At 39.2% G+C, this 19956-nt stretch overlaps 1 protein-coding gene across 12 annotated transcripts in view; it reads left to right on the top strand.

Annotated features, from left to right (window-relative positions):
• RNF38 (ring finger protein 38) overlaps window positions 1-19956 on the top strand; it is a 144139-nt gene that overhangs the window by 99817 nt on the left and 24366 nt on the right. For all 12 annotated transcript variants that reach the window (XM_009188493.3, XM_021927374.2, XM_021927373.2 and 9 more), the window contains 2 exons: window positions 6732-6925; window positions 10923-11136. In XM_009188493.3, the coding sequence (XP_009186757.1) occupies window positions 6819-6925; window positions 10923-11136 (321 nt within the window). In that variant the 5' untranslated portion in view covers window positions 6732-6818. The remainder of the gene's footprint in view (window positions 1-6731; window positions 6926-10922; window positions 11137-19956) is intronic.

Genomic DNA, 19956 nt, shown 5'->3' with positions numbered 1-19956 from the left:
GCAAGTAGAGAAAGTCTGAGAGTTTAAAGGAGAATTGAAGATTCTTAACTAATGCTGTGCTTATTTGTAAATTTAAGGTGAAGAGTAGTCCTTCTGACTGATTAGAAAGAGGACCAGGTTCTTGAGAAATTCCATTCCCCTACACAGGTTTCCTCTTTGCTGCTTTGGGAAGGAAGTCCTTAGGGCTCCCTAGTGGTTGCCGTTAGAGGCACATTGTAGTCACTGAGTAGAACTTGGAACCTGTTTCTGTTTGGGAAAAGTTTGTCTGGCTCAGCATCTCCTATTGTCTCTAAGACTTGCTGATATATATAAACCCAAGATATATGTTACATATAAAATTGTTTTTCTTTAGCCTTTAATGACTTCTGACTTGTTCATCTGGAATTATGGAATGCATTCTTATGCCTGCCTCAGGTTCATTTCATTTCTGTTGATGTTTTGGTAATAAAAATGGTTTGGTGTTAATAGAGGTGTACTCCAAGACTCATTTTTATCAGATTTAATGCTAAGCATAAAACCTACCTTTCCTTCCTTCCTCCCATTGTGACCTCTTTTACCTCCCTTGATCCCTAAATCTGTAGCAGTGTTCTATATTGTAATATCTGTACAACGTTCTATATTATTAAATAATAGAGACAGTACTTGTACCAGATTTGAATCAACATCTTATGAATTTTAAGTTGTCAATACTTGGTACTTTGAAAAGTTGGTGTGCTGGCCCAGAAGCAGCAAGGAGAGGAGGGAAAAAACTTCTCTGCCTGATAATTCAAAATCTAAATTATCCAAGCATCATCACTTGGGATAATAGTAGAAATGACAGTTGATGGACCCCTGGTCCAGACTTTCTGAATTAGGGACTGGGGAGTGGGGCCAGCAATCTGGTGTTTCTGAAGCATGTAAAGGTTTGAGAACTACTGGCGTAGGTATTAATGGAAAAACCCAACTCTGTAAAAATGTTTTAAAGAGGTTTATTCTGAAACAATATGAGTGGCCATGGCCTGGGAAACAGTCTCAAGAGGTCCCAAGGAAATGTGCCCACTAAAGTTGAATTACAGTTTTAGGGAGGCAGGAGTTACAAAGTCATAAATCAATACATAGAAGGTATACATTGTTTCAGACTGAGAAGACACGGAATATCTTGAAGTGGGGTCTTAAAGATTTTAGGTGGATTCAGAGATGAGATTCTTTAATTTGCAGTTGGTTGAAAGAGTAAAGCTTTGTCTAAAAATTTGGATTCAGCAGAAGGGAATCTTATAAGAAAGTCTGTTAACCAGTACACTGGGTTAGAGTGACCTGTAGGGGTGTGTGAGTTAACCCTTGTCTGGCTTGGGCTTAGGTCCTGTTTTTAATTTGGTATTTTATTGTCACAAAGAGTCCATTCTGTTAGGTCCTATAATTTCTATTTTAACATTAATGCTGGTCAGTTTTGCCCGAACTCCAAAAGCAGGGGATGGAGAGAGGCAATGAGGTATATCTAGCCTGCCTTTCTGTCAAGGCCAAGAACTCAATTTTTCTAGTTTCTCTGGGGTCTCTGTAGTCAAGAGAGAATCAGTTCAGTCATTTGGGGGGATTTTATTTTTAGTTTACAAAAGCAGTGGGAATATCCTTCCAGAATCAGCTTTGTATTTACTCATGTAAAGAGTCGTTGTGGTAGCATAGTTCTGGATGAGTTTTTATATTTTTACATTTAGAGGTTCACAGACAGCATAGATTGTGAAAATCTGAACCCCAAATATGGTGTGAGGAGTGAACCAGAGTTTGAATTCTCACGAGAGAAACCCACTTCCACTCAGAGTCAACACAGAGCAGACATTTCCTTGTTAACGTTTCCTTCTCTTTTCCACTGGGATGACTCTTTCTTGTCTTCCTTTTTATTTTAAGTGTACTACTTAGGAAGTTTTGACTACTTCATGTAGGGGTCTCAGTCATAAGGCCTTATCTTCTGTTCCTCCTGAGAGCATCAAAAATACAAATTTGGTTTTCAGTTTTCCTCAGTTTGTGAGTCATGGATGATTTCCCTTTTTCCCCCTGCATTTAGCAATGCATTTAAAAGTATGTTTGTTAGCCAGGCGTAGTGACTCACACCTGTAATCCCAGCATTGTGGGAGGCCAAGGTGAAAGGATTTCTTGAGCCCAGCAGTTTGAGACCAAACTGGGCAATATAGTGAGACCTCGTATCTCCAAAAAATTTTTTTAATTAGCTGGTCGTGGTGGTGTGCACCTGTAGTCCCAGCTACTTGGGAGGCTTAGGTGAGAGGATCTCTCTAGCCTGGAATGTGGAGGTTGCAGTGAGCTAAGATTGTGCTACTGCACTCCAGCCTCAGTGACAGAGCGAGACTGTCTTTAAAAAAAAAAAAAAAAAAAAGCCGAGTGCAGTGGCTCACGCCTGTAATCCCAGCACTTTGGGAGGCCAAGGCGGGTGGATCACCTGAGGTCGGGAGTTCGAGACCAGCCTGACCAAGGTGGAGAAACCCCCATCTCTACTAAAAATGCAAAATTAGCAGGGTGTGGTGGTGCATACCTGTAATCTCAGCTACTCAGGAGGCTGAGGCAAGAGAATCGCTTGAACCTGGGAGGGGGAGGTTGCAGTGAGCCGAGATCCTGCCATTGCACTCCAGCCTGGGCAACAAAAGCAAAACTCCGTCTCAAAAAACAAAAAAGTATGTTTGTTATGTTTAAGCCATTATTTTTAGATTTTTGTATTTTGATTTTCACTAAATGTCCATGATTTTATCACCAAGAAAGTTTTAGAGTTTACGTTAACAAAGTTTATACTTACATTCTATTCTGTAACTACAGTAGTGATCTTTCATGCCTTATCCTCAATTGATTTTAACTATCAAAAACCAGTAAACACTTCGCATCATGTTAGGAACATCCATGTATTTACTCATTGCAGAACCAAGAGCATGTTTGGCCCATGGAGAAGTGAATGTAATCTTCTGACTACCCATTTCATTCAAAGAATGCTTTAGATGACAAGGTCAGATGAATTTGCATTCCTCATTGACTTTCCTGGACTGATTGTCTTTTGTATATTTTTTTATTACAAAGAACCATCTGCTTAAATTTTATTAATAACTTCCAAGTTCTCAGTCATACATTTTGATTCTATTTAGGGCATTTTTCTCAGAGCCCTCTGACTTCTTGTTCTAATGTGGAATGATGAATTTCCAAACTTGCTACCATTCCTGGAATTTCATTTCAGTGTACTCTCTGGCTTACTTCTGTCATTTATTGGATGTTGTGTAATAGCTTCAAATAAGAGAGAGAGGGAATGTTGTGAGCGCACATCAAGTGATTTTCTGCTATGCGAGGAGCACCTTTGGGTCTTGATATATCTGACAAAAGTTGTGTTTTATGCTTCCACGCTAGATTAATAGTGTGATTGGAGTATGAAATTCTAGGTTCAATATTCGTTTCCCTCAGAGAACTTTTAGCATCTGTTTTTGCTATGGGAAGTCTGATGTTAATCTAATTCTTAGTTATTTGTAGGTTACTACCCCTTCCCTTTTCTGGAAACTGTGAGAATTTCTTTGAAGTTCCTTAGAGTACTAAAATTGATAAGGGAAGTGATGAAATCATATTGCATATAGCAAACTACTTTTTAATGTTTTCCTGTCTTTAGTCATTGTGGTTTCCTATGACTTTGAGTTAGAAAGTAAACTTACTGGCCCGGCGCAATGGCTCACGCTTGTAATCCCAACACTTTGGGAGGCCAAGGCAGTCATATCACCTGAAGTCGAGAGTCAAGACCGTCCTGACCAACACGGAGAAACCCTGTCTCTACTAAAAATAGAAAATTTGCCAGGCATGGTGGTGCATGCTTGTAATCCCAGCTACTTGGGAGGCTGAGGCAGGAGAATCACTTGAACCCGGGAAGCAGAGGTTGCGGTGAGCCGAGATCAGGCCACTGCACTACAGCCTGGACAACAAGAGCGAAACTCCCTCTCAAAAAGAAAAAAAAAAAAAAAGGAAAGGAAAAAGAAAAAGAAAAGTAGTACTCTAATGAATAGCTCCCTTCACTTCCCATTCTTTGTCTTTCACCATCACAGCACAAAGAGAAGTGATGGTAACTTTTCACAGTCACTTTTCCTTACCTCTACTTTTAAAAGCTTTGCATGTCTTGTAAAATAACATTTTTAGCCCACAATTTGAACATCACTGAAAATACATAAAGGTTTATAACCTAAGGGCTTTCTCTGGTCATTTGACATTTATCATGAGGATCTGTAGCATTCTCCTCCATTTTAGGTAGTGAATTTTTAGAATTCAAAGTTCTGTGTCTTAGCTTACATTAGGCTTTTCAGGGTAGGATATGCAATGTGGGATATGTATGAAAAGCTAATGATCATGATTGGTTACTAGCATTCTGTTTTTAAAAAGTCAGTGTTAAGCTGGGCACGGTGGCTCACGCCTGTAATCCCAGCACTTTAGGAAGCCGAGGTGGGTGGATCATGAGGTCAGGAGATCAAGACCATCCTGGCTAACAAGTTGAAACCCTGTCTCTACTAAAAATACAAAAAATTAGCTGGGCATGGTGGCATGCGCCTGTGGTCCCAGCTACTTGGGAGGCTGAGGCAGGAGAACCACTTGAACCCCAGGAGGCGGAGCTTGCAGTGAGCTGAGATCACTGAACTCCAACCTGGGCGACAGAGCGAGACTCTGTCTAAAAAAAAAAAAAAGTCAGTGTTAATCAAATCTGTTTTCACCAGTTGTGGAGCCAGCCTGTTTCTGGGGCTCATGTAGTTCATGTGCAGGTTTGTCAGGTCTTGATTGTTCTACCTTTTTTAAAAAAAATCGGAATATTTAAATTTCAGTGGTTATTTACCATTTTTTTAAGTTTTAGGATTATCAGAACATAAGAACTGACTTTCTCACTAAAATCAAAGGATGAAAATAAGTGTACTTTTACCAGATTAGTTGGTGGTTCCTTACCCAAAGATTGTACCAACCACGGGTGGGAAGTATTCAGAAAAAGTGAAATAAAAGTAACAATACAACAATACAGAATAATACAAATTTTAAAATACAGTATAACAGCTATTTATAAAACATTTACATTGTATTGTGTTGATATTGTTAAGTGATATAGAGATTTAAAGTATATGGGAGAATGTGTGTACGTTATATGCAAATACAACACCATTTTATATCAGGGACTTGAGCATCTTAAGATTTTGGTATGGGGGAGTGGTTCTCTGGAACCACCTCCCTAGGATACTGAGGGACGACTGTACAATTAAATCTAGGGAGAAAATAAGGTTAGTATGGTGGTAGGAAAGTTAGAACAGCATGCTTTTGTATTTTGTATTTTAATTATAATGATAATAAAATTGATTATAATATCTCCTAAATGTAGAAGGGAAATGACATGGTTTTTGGAATACCTCTGCTAAGTAATTTGGAATGATCAAATGTAGCCATTTACCAATTTAAGCTTCATTCCTTTCAGCTTAAATAATCAGTTCTGATTTATATGCTTATCTAAAATTTAACACTAATTTGTAATCCCATATACTTTTACAATGTTTTAAGATGATTTTTATGGTAGCTGCAGGTACTAATTATTTTGTAACCAAAAGTACTGTAATACCCAACTAATTAGAACTTGCAGTAATAGATTGGAGGTAGACGTTCTATTAGAAAACACAGCCTTATCAAATTTTCAGTTAATTTGTAACTTTGATAGTTTTGGGTAGACTCATTTGGGAAATTGAGTCAGGTGGAGAACCCTGGAGTATTAATGCAATTAAGTGATCCGTATCAGTTTTGTAGCTAGTAAGCCCATGCTGGGACCCTTGAAAACTTTAAAGTACTTCTGAACTGCTGTGATATTCTAGTTAACAACCGATGATGTAAATCTGCTATTACTTTATCTGTCTAATATAAATCTTACTTTATCCGTGTAACTCCCCCCCCCCCTTTTTTTTTTTTGAGATAGTCTCTTGTCGCCCAGGCTGGAGTGCAATGGCCTGATCTCAGCTCACAACAACCTCCGCCTCCTGGGTTCAAGCAATTCTCCTGCTTCAACTTCCCAAGTAGCTGGGATTACAGGCATGCACAACCACACCCAGCTAATTTTTGTATTTTTAGTAGAGATGGGGTTTCACCATGTTGGCCAGGCTGGTCTCAAACTCCTGACCTCCAGTGATTACCCGCCTCAGCCTCCCAAAGTGCTGGGATTACAGGTGCAAGCCACCGTGTCCGGCCCCATGTAGCTCTCTTTAAAGAAAATAAATATAGTGGCCTAAACAGGTATAAGGAGGGAGAGGAGTGTGATTTAGAATCAAATCGAGGACCTACTCAAATTATATCTCCTACTAAGCTGAACTCACAGCTGAAAATTGATGCCTTATTGATGGGAGATTGTAGTGTAGTGTAGTGTAATTTTTCAGGTGATTTGAGAATTTAAAGAGAAGGTTAAGTACTTCACAAAAGTTTTATTATCCTGTTATATACCCTATATGTGGTTACCTCATTTGCCTTAGAATGAGTTTTCAAAAACAAAGTTCATTTTTCACTTGATACCATTTACTGTGCATCTCCCTCCCCTGTTCCACCCCATCCCAGCATTTTTAAAAGGTTTTAAATTTTAATTGATAGCATATATTTTTGCCCTGCTTTACATTTTTAGATTTCAGGTTAAGTACATCTTAACCTGTACATATGCAGTAATGTGAAATCCTGAAAAGATCTTACTCAGTTGATCCATTTTGTTGCATTGGCAGAGTGAAGATAGTCCAAGTCCCAAGAGACAGCGCCTCTCTCATTCAGTCTTTGATTATACATCAGCATCACCAGCTCCCTCACCACCAATGCGACCATGGGAGATGACATCAAATAGGCAGCCCCCTTCAGTTCGACCAAGCCAACATCACTTCTCAGGGGAACGATGCAACACACCTGCACGCAACAGAAGAAGGTTAGTTGATTACAATTTGTTTCTTAAGTTTTCTTCCATTGGTAGATTTGTGAGTATATTTAACATCAGAAAACATTTTTTCTGTAGGCATTTCATAAACACATCACCACACATACACGTATATTCACTTATGAAAAATAAAGTTGCTTAGATTTCCAGTAGGATGGAAGAGTTTATTTAGCTTATCATTGACAGATGAAGAAATGGAAAGAGGCTAAAATCATCCATGCCGTTATATGTGAAATCAGCTACTTTATGGTACAGATTTTTGTGGACTAGCCTGAAATCTTGACTACTAGAAGACATATTTTGTAGTTCATAACTGTAAGGATACATGGAAATCTTAGAAATGAGCTACCCCTTTCCTACTCCATTCCTTTTCCTTCTGTATCCTGTAAGGCAATTAGGAGCTTAATTATGTTTCTTACATAACCATGGAGACTCGGCACAGTATTAGCTCATGCCTATAATCCCAACACTTTGGGAAGCCAAGGTGGGAGGATCCCTTGAGGCCAGGAGTTCAAGACCAGCCTGGGCAACGTAGCAAGACACTGTCTCTACCAAAAAAAAAAAAATTTAGCTGAGGATGTTGGCGCACGTCTGTAGTCCAAGCTGAGACTGAGACAGGAGGATTTCTTGAGCTCAGGAGTGTGAGGCTGCAGTGAGCCTTAGCTATGATTGTTCATTGCATTCTAGCCTTGGTGACAGAATGAGACACTGTTTTTATTTAAAAAAACAAAAAACAGCTGTGGAGCCTGTGGTATGAAAAGATGACTGAAGTTTAGTTCAACTTTTAGACAATGGGATTTGGCCCTTGTCTTTTCATTCTAGAGGAGTGCATTTCTTCCTGAGTTTCTTCCTCATTAGTTGTTGCCGGAGGTCATGTATTTCTTATCCCAAGGAAATAGTGCATTGTGAGATACCTGTTTGCATGTCCAGGATCTTGAGTTAGGAAGGTGTTATGGACCAAATGTTTGTAACCCCCCCTCCCCAATTAACGTGTTGAAGCTGTAACTCTCAGTGTGGTTGTATTTGGAGATATGACCTCTAAGGAAGTGTAATTAACGTTAAATGAGGTCATAAGGTTAGGACCCTTACCCAGCAGGATTAATGTCCTTTAAGAAGGGATGCGTGGGGCCGAAGGCGGGGTGGCAGCTCACGCCTGTTATCCCAGTACTTTGGGAGGTCAAGGTGGGCGAATCACGAGGTCAGGAGACCATCCTGGCCAACATGGTGAAGCCTCGTCTCTACTAAAATACAAAAAATTAGCCAGGTGTGGTGGCACACACCTGTAGTCCCAGCTACTCGGGAGGGGAGGCTGAGGCAGGGGAATCGCTTGAACCCAGGAAGCAGAGCTTACAGTGAGCCAAGATCGTGCCACTGTACTCCAGCCTGGTGACAGAGCAAGACTCCGTCTCAAAAAGAGATGTCAGGAAACTCATCCTCCATCATGTGAGGAGACAGTGAGATGTAGTTGTCTGCAAGAGCCAGGGAAAAGATCCCTCTCCAAAAACCGACTATGTTGGTACCTTGATTTCAAACTTCTAGGCTTTAAAACTTTGAGAAATTAAGTATCTGTTTAAGCCACCCAGTCTGCAATGTTTCATTATGGCAGCCTGAGCGGGCTAATACAGAAGGGATCTTAAAACCACCATTCTGTGTTCCGGCTGAGACAACATAAACCTGTCTCTGAGCCATATTCTGGTGAGACATTAAGACTTTTACATTACCCAGTACCTTATTAACCAATTACATGGGAATGTTTTTTAAGATAGTATATGGCTATCAGGTAAATTATTTTATAGCTATTAAATATAATAAGCATGAGGAAGTATAGTTGTTTCAAAGTTAAGGCCTGAGTACCTGCTGTTAGTCTTTACCTATTTTAGGTGAATAAAACAAACGTACAGTTAAAAGGCAAGCCGGGCGTGGTGGCTCACACCTGTAATCCCAGCACTTTGGGAGGCCAAGGTGGGCGGATCACCTGAGATCAGGAGTTTGAGACCTGCCTGACCAACATGGTGAAACCCTGTCTGTACCCTAAATACAAAATTAGCCGGATGTGCATTGCACTCCAGCCTAGGCAACAAGAGCAAAACTCCATCTCAAACAAAACAGAAACAAAAACAAAAGGCTAACAAGGCCAGGTGTGGTGGCTGATGCGTGTAATCCCAGTGTTTTGGGTTGGGAGGCCAAGGCAGGTGGATCACCTGAGGTCAGGAGTTCGAGACCAGCTTGGCCAACATGGTGAAACTGTCTTTACTAAAAATACAAAAAAAAAATTAGCTGGACTTGGTGGCAGACATCTGTAATCCCAGCTACTTGGGAGTTTGAGGCAGGAGAATTGCTTGAACCTGGGAGGCGGAGGTCGTAGTGAGCGAAGAGATCGTGCCATTGCACTCCAGCCTGGGTGACAAGAGTGAAACAACGTCTCAAAAAAAAAAAAAAAAAGTTTTTAGTCCTAAGGTGGAGGGCATCTTGAATTCGATATAATACAGTAAGTAGAGTTTGAAGCAAAAATGCAAGCAGCATTATATTTAAAATAAAGTTAGAAGAAACAATTAATGGAGCAAGAAGCTGGAGGGGCAATATCAAGAGCACCTTTGTGAGTTAATCTCATAAAGGAGTGTCCCTTGTTCTCTTAAGATTGGAGAATTAGGAGTAAGAAGAAACAGATTTAGGGGAACAGAGTGGGAAGATTAAGGAAAAAGTGACCAATCTCAGTAAAGAAAGTTGCTGAAATGACACTTGGAGCTCTTCCTAGAAGGGGAGATGTTTGACCTCCTTTGCCCAATGTAGAGTACAATTTTAATGAGGTAGGGTACTTTTTCAAGTTGTTTTTGTGCTCAGCCATTGTAAAAAGCAGTGGAGGTGAACTGTGTTTAGAGAAGTACAAAATGAAAGTTTAGTCATAATAAAATTTTTATTAAACTATGTAGATGACTCGTACATGTAGAGTAAATGTGGCTTGCTTCAGTAAGCAAATTCTCTCCCTCCCTCTGTCTTTTTTTTTTTAAGACATGGTCTCACTCTGTCGCCCAGGCTGGAGTGTAGTGGCGTGATCTCAGCTCACTACAGCCTTAGCTTTCCAGGCTTTAGGTGATTCTCCCACTTCAGCCACCCAGGTAGCTGGGACTACAGGTGCGCACCACCATGCCCGGCTAATTTTTTTGTGTTTTGGGGTAGAAACAGGGTTTCACTGTGTTTCGCAGTCTGGTCTCGAACTCCTGGGCTCAAGGGATCCACCTGCCTCGGCTTCCCAAAGTGCTAGGATTACAGGCATGAGCCACTGCAACGGGACCAACAAACAAATTCTAATTTAAAATTCTATATAAATGTATATACCTTGTGTGTACCCCTAACAATTAAAAGTTTCATATATTCTTGGAATATTTATGTTGATACTATCAATCATATTCTCAATCATATTCATTGCGTGTTTACCCAGTTTCTATTTGCAATTGTCAGCAAATTATATGTTCTTTGGTTATTTCATGTTTTCTCTTCTCATTTTTTAAAAGTGTCATTTTGGCCATGTAGGAATTATGTCTTATGTATGTTTTAGCTAAATAGACAAAAAAGTGCCTATTAGGTATATGAGGAACACCGACAAGATATCTATAGATTAAAGTTCGTTTTATTATAGTGTTTAAAAAGGGAGAAAATGGTAGGTTAAATTATATGAAATTGTTGATATTAGATTATTTTTTACTTATAAAAAGGGCAATTTCATAGGATTCAAGAAAAAATTGTAGCTGGTGATTTCTAAATACTTCCAGAGATGAATACCAATATTGTTTGCTTTCATTATTTTATAAAACATATACCTTATGTTTAAATTTGTAAGTTTTTAGAGCTGATGGGGAATTTTAGCAGTTATTTAATACTAAAGCTTACCTTAGCATATACTATTGATAGATATCAAAGAAAGACAATACAGAATCTTGATGGATCACAACAGTAAACATAATGACTTTCTTTTTGACATTTATTACAGTCCTCCTGTCAGGCGCCAGAGAGGAAGAAGGGATCGTCTGTCTCGACATAATTCCATTAGTCAAGATGAAAACTATCACCATCTCCCTTATGCACAGCAGCAAGCAATAGAGGAGCCTCGAGCCTTCCACCCTCCGAATGTATCTCCCCGTCTGTTACATCCTGCTGCTCATCCACCCCAGCAGAATGCAGTCATGGTTGACATACATGATCAGGTACAGTAACAGAATGTCTTGCAAATACAGAAGCTGAAATTTTGTGGCAGTTTGAGATTTTTTTTTTTTGACTTTTTGTTGCAAATTTCTTTTAGTTTTACCTAAAATTAAGTTATTTAAGTTCCTTGTTCCTTTTAAGAATTGAGATTTAAATTCTACACAGCTTCCATAGAAGAAAGTTGAATTAGTATCAGCCCAGCAAGCTGACTCATGCCTGTAATCCCAGCACTTTGGGAGGCTGAGGCAGGCGCATCACTTGAGCTTAGGCATTCGAGACCCGCCTAACACAGTGAAATCCCGTCTCTACCAAAAATACGAAAATTAGCTGGACATGGTGGCACATGTTTGTGATCCCAGCTGATGCAGAAGAATCACTTGAACTCAGGAGGTGGAGGTTGCAGTGAGTTGAGATCGCACCATTGCACTGAGTGACAGAACGAGACTTCGTCTCAAAAAATTAAAAAAAAAAACAATCAAGGTTATGAAAGCTTAGAATGAATTCATGTATGGTTGATTTGAAATTACTGATTTAAGATTAATAGGAAATAGCAGACAGCTGGTGGGTTGAGTATATATCCCTGTTTCCTCCTCTTCTAGTTTCTTCTGGAATAATTCAATAAACAAGACAGTTGGGTACATCTTTGCTTATAGGTTTCCATAGGTCTCTAAGGAGATGACAGGTACAAGGCTACAATTCATTTTTCCCTTTTCTTCCTGCAAGAACTGAGGGACTAGCTGAGGGGAGGGGTTGCCTATCTTCAGAGCCTGAGGATGAAGACCACAATTGCATGGTGGTGTTTTCTGTGGAGTTTCTGAGGTCAAAAAAAAAAAAAGACATGTGTCTAAGCATGTCCTTATAAAAATTGCTGGATTTTAAGGATAAGGGGAAAATCTTGTGAGTTTATAAACCAAAAAAATTACCAGAGAAAGCTAATGAGAATAGGATATCATTTTTCATCTGCACTAGATAATAATAAACCAAAACACATAGTGGCAAATTGAGAAAATATCTTATCTAGATACTCTTCTTATGCCAGGCATTTTTATTATGTTCATGAAACACTTAAAAATTGATCACATAGGAAACTTACATTATTTGTGGCTGTAACCTGATAAAAGTGTGGATATAAAATACTGGAAAAAAAAAAAAAGTTGAAAAAAATGGAGGAAAGTGTCTACAGAGTCCCATTTTGTAAAACATAGTATGTATATGACTGTATATAGGACTCTGTGAACACAGAGAAAAATATAGAGAAAAATATATACTAGGCTTATGAGGTAAGGGCTAAAGTGAAGGAGGGGTGGTGGTTAGTGATGGAGCCAAAGAAACAAAAGACTGCATTTCAGAAAAGGCAAGGTCTCATTTATGTGGTAGTGTTACGTGTTGAATGTGTATATTGGAATATGAAAACATTACATATGTAAAAACCAGAACAACACAAGAATTAGAAATCCTGAGCAGACTAGTAGCCATGGCAGAAATTATAAAAGCATAACAAAATCTGTCTTTAAAATTAAAATTACATCTTGGGCTGGACGCAGTGGCCCACACCTGTAATCCCAGCACTTTGGGAGTCTGAAGCAGGTGGATCACCTGAGGCCCAGGAGTTTGAGACCAGCATGGCCAACGTGGTGAAACCCTGTCTCTACTAAAAATACAAAAAAATTAGCCGGACGTGATGGCAGGCACCTGTAATCCCAGCTACTAGGGAGGCTGAGGCAGGAGAATCGCTTGAACCTGTGAGTTGGAGGTTCAGTGAGCCAAGATCGTGCCACTGCACTCCAGCCTGGGTGACAGAGCGAGACTCCGTCTCAAAAAAATAAAAAGATCTGAATTCTTATCTAACCTTTAAAGGACTGCTAATTCCAATTTAAACTTTTCTAGATCATAGAAAAAGATAGTTTCCAAATATATTTTATGAAACTAGCACAACCTTAACAATGAAACTTCATAGACATTACAACAAAAGAAAGCTGTTGACTAGTTTCCCTCATGAATACAGATGAAAAAGTTTTAAATAATAAACCATAGCTAGTGGTATATGAAAAGAATAGGCTGTTTTCAGCAGGAAGGTATGAGAGCAATTTTTTACAAAAACTAAAAGTCAAAAAAGAATAACCTGTTGGAATAACCTATTTTAATATACCTTGTGATGTATTAAAAGAATAACGTAATAGTGAACCCATCTTGCATGGGTTCAGTATTAGGAACTCTTTCAAGATAATTTATTATATCAACAATATAAAGGAAAAATATTAATAGGTGCAAGAAATATAAAAACTAACCATCATTTCTTATTAGAAGGTCTTAAAGTGTAAAAAGGACTTTAATTTTCCATACGTGGTAGGAAGGCTTATTGATAGCATTCCTTTTGCTTGAGAACAACTGAGTGTGCTAGATAAAATACTATAAGTATCCTGAAAGCATCAAAAGGGCTAATAGATTAGAAGAAATTGCCAGACCCCAAACTAAGGGAAAATGGGGTGCTAGTTCTGTCCTTAAGGCATTTGTTCATTTGAGCAAACCTGAATTTTAATTTTGAGTCTGTCAGGAGGCAAAGGGGACAAAAATCAAAGACCATTTAAGTTTAAGGAGTCACTTCCTATATAGGAGACCCTTCCTACATAAAATGCCAGGCACCTTAAATCACTGTATACCTGGAATAAAGGGATATCTGGTCACTAGGACAAGACTGAACAGAAGTAAATTTGCAGCCCAAATTCACATCACTCTGAAATTAGTGAAAATTCATTTAAAGTAATGGGTACCTCAGGGGCCTAGAAAACAGAGGCAATTTCTCCCTGAAAGAAGGAACCTTCTTTCCGATTCTCAAATAATTCCCCCAATAATTTTTCCAGAACAGCGAGCAATAAAGAGAATTAACTCAGTACATGACTTAAAAAAGGGCTATAATTGAAAACCAATAGAAACAGACCTACAGTGAATTCACCTACTTCAAACATGCTTAAAGGTGAAACTTTGAACACTTTCCTGCTACCTGGAATAAACCAGGATGATGACTATTACTGTATCTATTCAGTATTGTTCTATAGGCTAAGCCAGCAGAAAAGACAAGAAGAAAAAAGTGTAAGAATAGGAAAAGAACCAGTAACCCCATCAGTCAGTTTGCAGTCAAACTGATTATATTGATAGAAAATCTCAAAGCATCTTAGATAATTGTTAGAATTAAGAATTGAATAGATTAAAATGTTACAAAAATGAATATACAATAATCAGTATGTTTTGTTAGTACCAGAATCAAACAGAACATGAACAATTTTTTAAAAGATACATTAACACTGAACAACCCACATATACTAATCATTTGCAGTATGTAAAGCTTTTTTTTGATTCTGTTTGAGAGGAAGGGGAAAAGGTTCTAATAAAATCATCTATTTTTATTTGATGACATAATTGGAATTTCGAACGTGATTGCATGCTTAATTTTAAATAACTTTCTTTTAAAAATATAATGCTATTGTGGTTAAGTGTTCTTATTTTTTAGAAATGCATACTGAAATTTTTTTTAAATGATAGGGTCCTGGAATTTGCTTCAACAAAATACATGAAACAGAGCAGTATATTCAGGTGGATTGGCTATGGCTTAATGGTTTGAGGGCTGGGTGGTGGATACGGGGTTTATTCTGTTTTTGAACATGTTTGAAATTCTCCATAATAAAAATTCAAAGAAAAAGTACAACTGAAAAAATCATAGTAATACTAAAGAAGCATCAGTCTTGACCAGGTGCAGTGGGTCATGCCTGTAATGCCAGCACTTTGGGAGGCTGAAGGCGGGTGGATCACAAGGTCAGGAGTTTGAGACCAGCCTGGTCAATATGGTGAAACCCCGTCTCTACTAAAAATACAAAAATTAGCTGGGCATGTTGTGTGCACCTGTAGTCCCAGCTGTTCAAGAGGCTAAAGCAGGAGAATTGCTTGAACCCAGGAGGTGGAGGTTGCAGTGAGCCAAGATTGCGCCACTGCCCTCCAGTCTGGGCCACAGAGCAAGGCTCCATCTCAAAAAAAAAAAAAAGAACAGTATCAGTCTTAACAAAAGTAGTTTAAAACCACTGTGTGGAATACCAAAGCACTGTTGAGAGAGTTTAAAGAAAATTTATTTATTTTTTGAGACAGAGTTTTGCTCTTCTTGGCCAGGCTGGAGTGCAATGGCGAGATCTTGGCTCACTGCAACTTCCACCTCTCCAGTTCAGGCGATTCTCCTGCCTCAGCTGCCCAAGTAGCTGAGATTACAGGCATCCGCCACCATGCCTGGCTAATTTTTTGTATTTTTCGTAGAGATGGGGTTTCACCATTTTGGCCAGGCTAGTCTCAAACTCCTGGCCTCAGGTGTTCTGCCCACCTCGGCCTCCCAAAGTGCTGGGATTACAGGTGTGAGCCACCACATCTGTTCTGTTTATTGACCATTGACCTAGGTGATGGTTACATGAGTGTTCATCTGATGATTTTTTTTTTTTTTTTTTTGTAGTCTTGATGGTCATGGTTTATGTACTTTGGTACTTTGCTTGTATTTTACAATGAAGTTTTTAAAAAGAAATATGAAACTACTTCCCCCACCCCCGAGACGGAGTTTTGCTCTTGTTGCCTAGGCTGGAGTGCAGTGGTGCGATCTTGGCTTACTGAAACCTCCACCTCCTGGATTCAAGCCATTCTCCTGCCTCAGCCTCCCGAGTAGCTGGGATTACAGGTGCTCGCCACCATGCCCAGCTAATTGTTTGTATTTTTAGTAGAGACAGGGTTTCACTATGTTGGCCAGGCTGGTCTCAAACTCCTGACCTCAGGTGATCCACCCACCTCGGCCTCCCAAAGTAATGGGATTACAAGCATGAGCCACTGCGCCCGGCCCTATTTCATTGATTTTAAAATGTGCTATTTCCATATTTTAACATCTCCGAATTTGGGATGGATGCTTCTCAAAATTGATGGCACACTAATCTTGGTGTCATCCAAGCAGCAGTTGTAACACAGTCTTCACTGCTTGTGCTATGCATCAGATGGCTTGCAGTTAACTCATATATGGGATTAAGTGGTAGTGTTTAGCGGGTGAGGCAGGAGGTGAGTTTAACATAAACCTCCAAGCAGGAGTCAAAAGTAGACAAGCTCTGTATAATTACATCCCTGACTTACGAATCTAGCATCAAGTAGCCTTTGTTTCTTTTATGGATAGTTTTAAGAAGTGCTGCATCACCAACTCCCTTGATGGCACTGAACCTTTTGTGGGAAAATCAGACAATGACACTGAAATTAAAAGTGATTCACCAGAGTCAGACTCTGAAAGTGAAGAACTATTAGAACTAACTACTTTATTTCACTTATATTTTCCTTTTTATGAATGCTCAAGTGTTGTATGATCTCATTTAAAGTGCTTCTAATAAATATATAAAATTCACAAGTGACCAAGTGTTCTGTTAGTTAAATAGAAGTATTTTTCTTAGTAGGGGGAAAAAATGACTATACAATCTGACTGGGCGTGGTGGCTCACGCCTATAATCCTAGTACTTTGGGAGGCAGAGGGGGGGCGTCTCACAAGGTCAGGAGATCGAGACCATCCTGGCTAACACGGTGAAACTCCATCTCTACTAAAAAATAAAAAAATAAAAAAATTTAGCTAGACATGGTGGTGGGGTGCCTGTAGTCCCAGCTACTCGGGAGGCTGAGGCAGGAGAATGGTGTGAACCCGGGAGGTGGAGGTTGCAGTGAGCTGAGATCGCACCACTGCACTCCAGCCTGGGCAACAGAGCGAGACTCTGTCTCAAAAAAAAAAAAACCTCATAAGTGACCAAGTGTTTGTTATGTTAGTTTAAATAGAAGTATTTTTCTCAGTATGGGGAAAAATGACTATACAATCTGATGTCTTGGAATCAGCAAAATATGATACTTGGCCAAGCGCGGTGGTTCACGCCTGTAATCCCTGCACTTTGGGAGGCTGAAGTGGGCGGATCACATGAGCTCAAGAGTTGGAGAACAGCCTGGGCAACACAGTGAAACCCTGTCTCTACAAAAAATAATACAAAAATTAACCGGGTGTGGTCTCATGCACCTGTAGTCCCAGCTACTCGGGAGGCTGTGGTGGGAGGATCACCTGAGCCCAGGAGATTGAGGCTACAGTGAGCTGTGATGGCACCACTGCACTCCACTGTTGGCAGTATATCAAGACTCTGTCTCAAGAAAATGTGTGTGCAGTTGGTCGGGGTCGGGGGGTGGTATTTATGATAAAGGCTGTTTATCAGAAATCAAGTTTTATTTGTAAAATTCATCATACATTTCCATCAAAATCAGATATAGGATATAGGTACATACACACATTATTTTTGAAGGTTCTAGTTTGCTGACACAAAAAGATAATAGTTGGGTTGAACCTTATTCAAGTTGGATACCCCTAATTTGAATATCTGAAATGCTCTAAAAATCTTTAACTTTTTGAGCACCAGCTCAACACTCAAAGGAAATGTTTAAGCATTTTGGATTTCAGATTTTGGGATTAGAGATGCTGAATTGGTAAGTATAATGCAGATTTTCTAACATTCAAAAACATCCAAAAAGCTTCTGGTCCCATGCATTTCAGATAAGGGATGCTCATCCTGTAGTTGTATACCTAGGAAAGGAGATTCTAAATTTTTAAAAAATACTAGAATTTAAAAGTTGGTAAGGTTGATATATTCAAGATAATATAAATAAAAATTATCTTCATACTAACACTAACCGCTTTGACATGCAAATCGAGAAAAGTAACCTCTTGTAAATATAACAAAACCTTCACAGTTTGAGGAACAAATCTAATAATAAACTGAGAAATCAATTTAATAATAATCTTTGAAGAAGAAAACTAATTTTGTTTTTTCAGTCCTGTCTTATGGTGCTGAAGGAAAACTTAATTTCTTCTTGAAAGACAGAACCGTGATATTCAATGTAATGGCATAATGTTTCTGGATATAAAAAGTCTTAATATAGGTCAGGCACAGTGGCTCACGCCTGTAATCCTAACACTTTGGGAGGCTGAGGCAGGCGCATCACCTGAGTTCAGGAGTTCAAGACCAAACTGGCCAAAATGGTGAAACCCTGTCTCTAATTAAAAAAAAACAAAACAAAACCGAAAAAAAAAACCAAAAACCAAAAACAGGTGTAGTGGCACATGCCTGTAGTCCCAGCTACTCAGGGGGCTGAGATAGGAGAATTGCTTGAATCCAGGAGGCAGTGGTTGCAGTGAGTCAAGATTGTGCCATTGTACTCCAGCCTGGGCGACAAAAGCGAAACTCCATCTCAAAAAAAAGAAAGAAAAAATCTTAATATAAAATTCAGTCCTTTGTAAAATAACATAACATTTAGTACAATCATAACACTAATGCGTTTTGGAAGCGAATAAAATTGAGTTTATACGTAAGAATAACTGAAAATGCCAAAAAATGAAAAGATGTATGGTGAGAAGAATTTCTTACCAGATGCTAACTCTTCTAGTAAGATACTGTAATTAAAGCAGCATGAAATTGGCATGAAATCCAGGAATATGTGAGTACTTAATGAATTTTTAAAAAGATGATATTTCACTGTAGAGGCAAGAAGATGGTTTAATAAATGGAGCAAATACAATTGTCCATGTGCAAGCAAAATTAGAGCCCTACTTTATAAACAAAAATAAGTCTAATGGAATATAAAAAACTAAAGAATTAGGAAATATAGGAATATATGTTTATAACCTCATCAATAAAGGAAACCCTAAAGCTACACTCTGGCTACATTAAAAAGAAAAAAAAGGATCACAAAAGACAAAAATATGCCATTAAATAAAGGATCTCATCAAAAGATAAAACATAGACTAGGAAAATATTTTCATTACACACAACAAGCAATAGATTCATATACCTCTTAAATAAGAAAATTACAAATGATTATGACAACCTAGTAGAAGATGGATGGGGCCAGGTTCAGCGGCTCACACCTATAATCCCAGCACTTATGGGAGGCCAAGGCAGAAGGATCGCTTGAGCCGAGGAATTCGAGACCAGCCAGGAAAACAAAGTGAGACTCTACATTCAAAGTGAATCTCTTCAAAAAAGTTTAAAAATTACCCAGATGGGATCACCTGAGGTCAGGAGTTCAAGACCAGCCTGGCCAACATGGTGAAACCCCGTCTGTACTACAAATACAAAAATTAGCTGCACGTGGTTGAGGCACCTGTAATCCCAGCTACTTGAGAGTCTGAGGCAGGAGAATCGCTTGAACCTGGGAGGCGGAGGTTGCAGTGAGCTGAGATCATACCACTGTACTCCAGCCTGGGCGAGAGAGAGCGAGGCTCCCTCTCAAAAAAAAAAAACAACCCAGATGTGGTGGTGTGCGCCTGTAGTCCCAGCTACCACGGAGGCTGAGGTGGGAGGATTGCTTGAGCCTAGGAGATGGAGGTTGCATTGAGCCATGATGGTGCCACTGCACTCACTGCACTCTAGCCTGGGCGACAGAGCAAAACCCTCTTTAAGGGGCAGTGATCAAAGGATAGAGATTATTGACAGAAAAGAAAATCTAAATGCTTAATAAAATGTTAAAGGATGGTCAACCTTTTTAGTCAGAGAAATGCAAACTTAACACAAACCTGCTGTGATACCATTTTTTCACTTAGGTAAGCATACTTGTAATGCAGATACATCTACTTTTGAGTAAAGAGCCTGGGAAATGGGCCCTCATATGTTACTGTCGGGGGTGTGGCTTTTTCCATCCAGCCTTTTGCAGATGATTTGGCAGTATCTGTAAAAGTTTAAAAAATGTTCACCCCTTTACCTAGTAATCCTTCTGAGATAAAATTAATACAT

Source organism: Papio anubis, chromosome 13 (assembly GCF_008728515.1).
Source record: "Papio anubis isolate 15944 chromosome 13, Panubis1.0, whole genome shotgun sequence".
Taxonomy (NCBI): Eukaryota; Metazoa; Chordata; class Mammalia; order Primates; family Cercopithecidae; genus Papio; species Papio anubis.
Note: the sequence above shows the minus strand (reverse complement) of the source record. Positions and strands in the feature narration are given on the sequence as shown.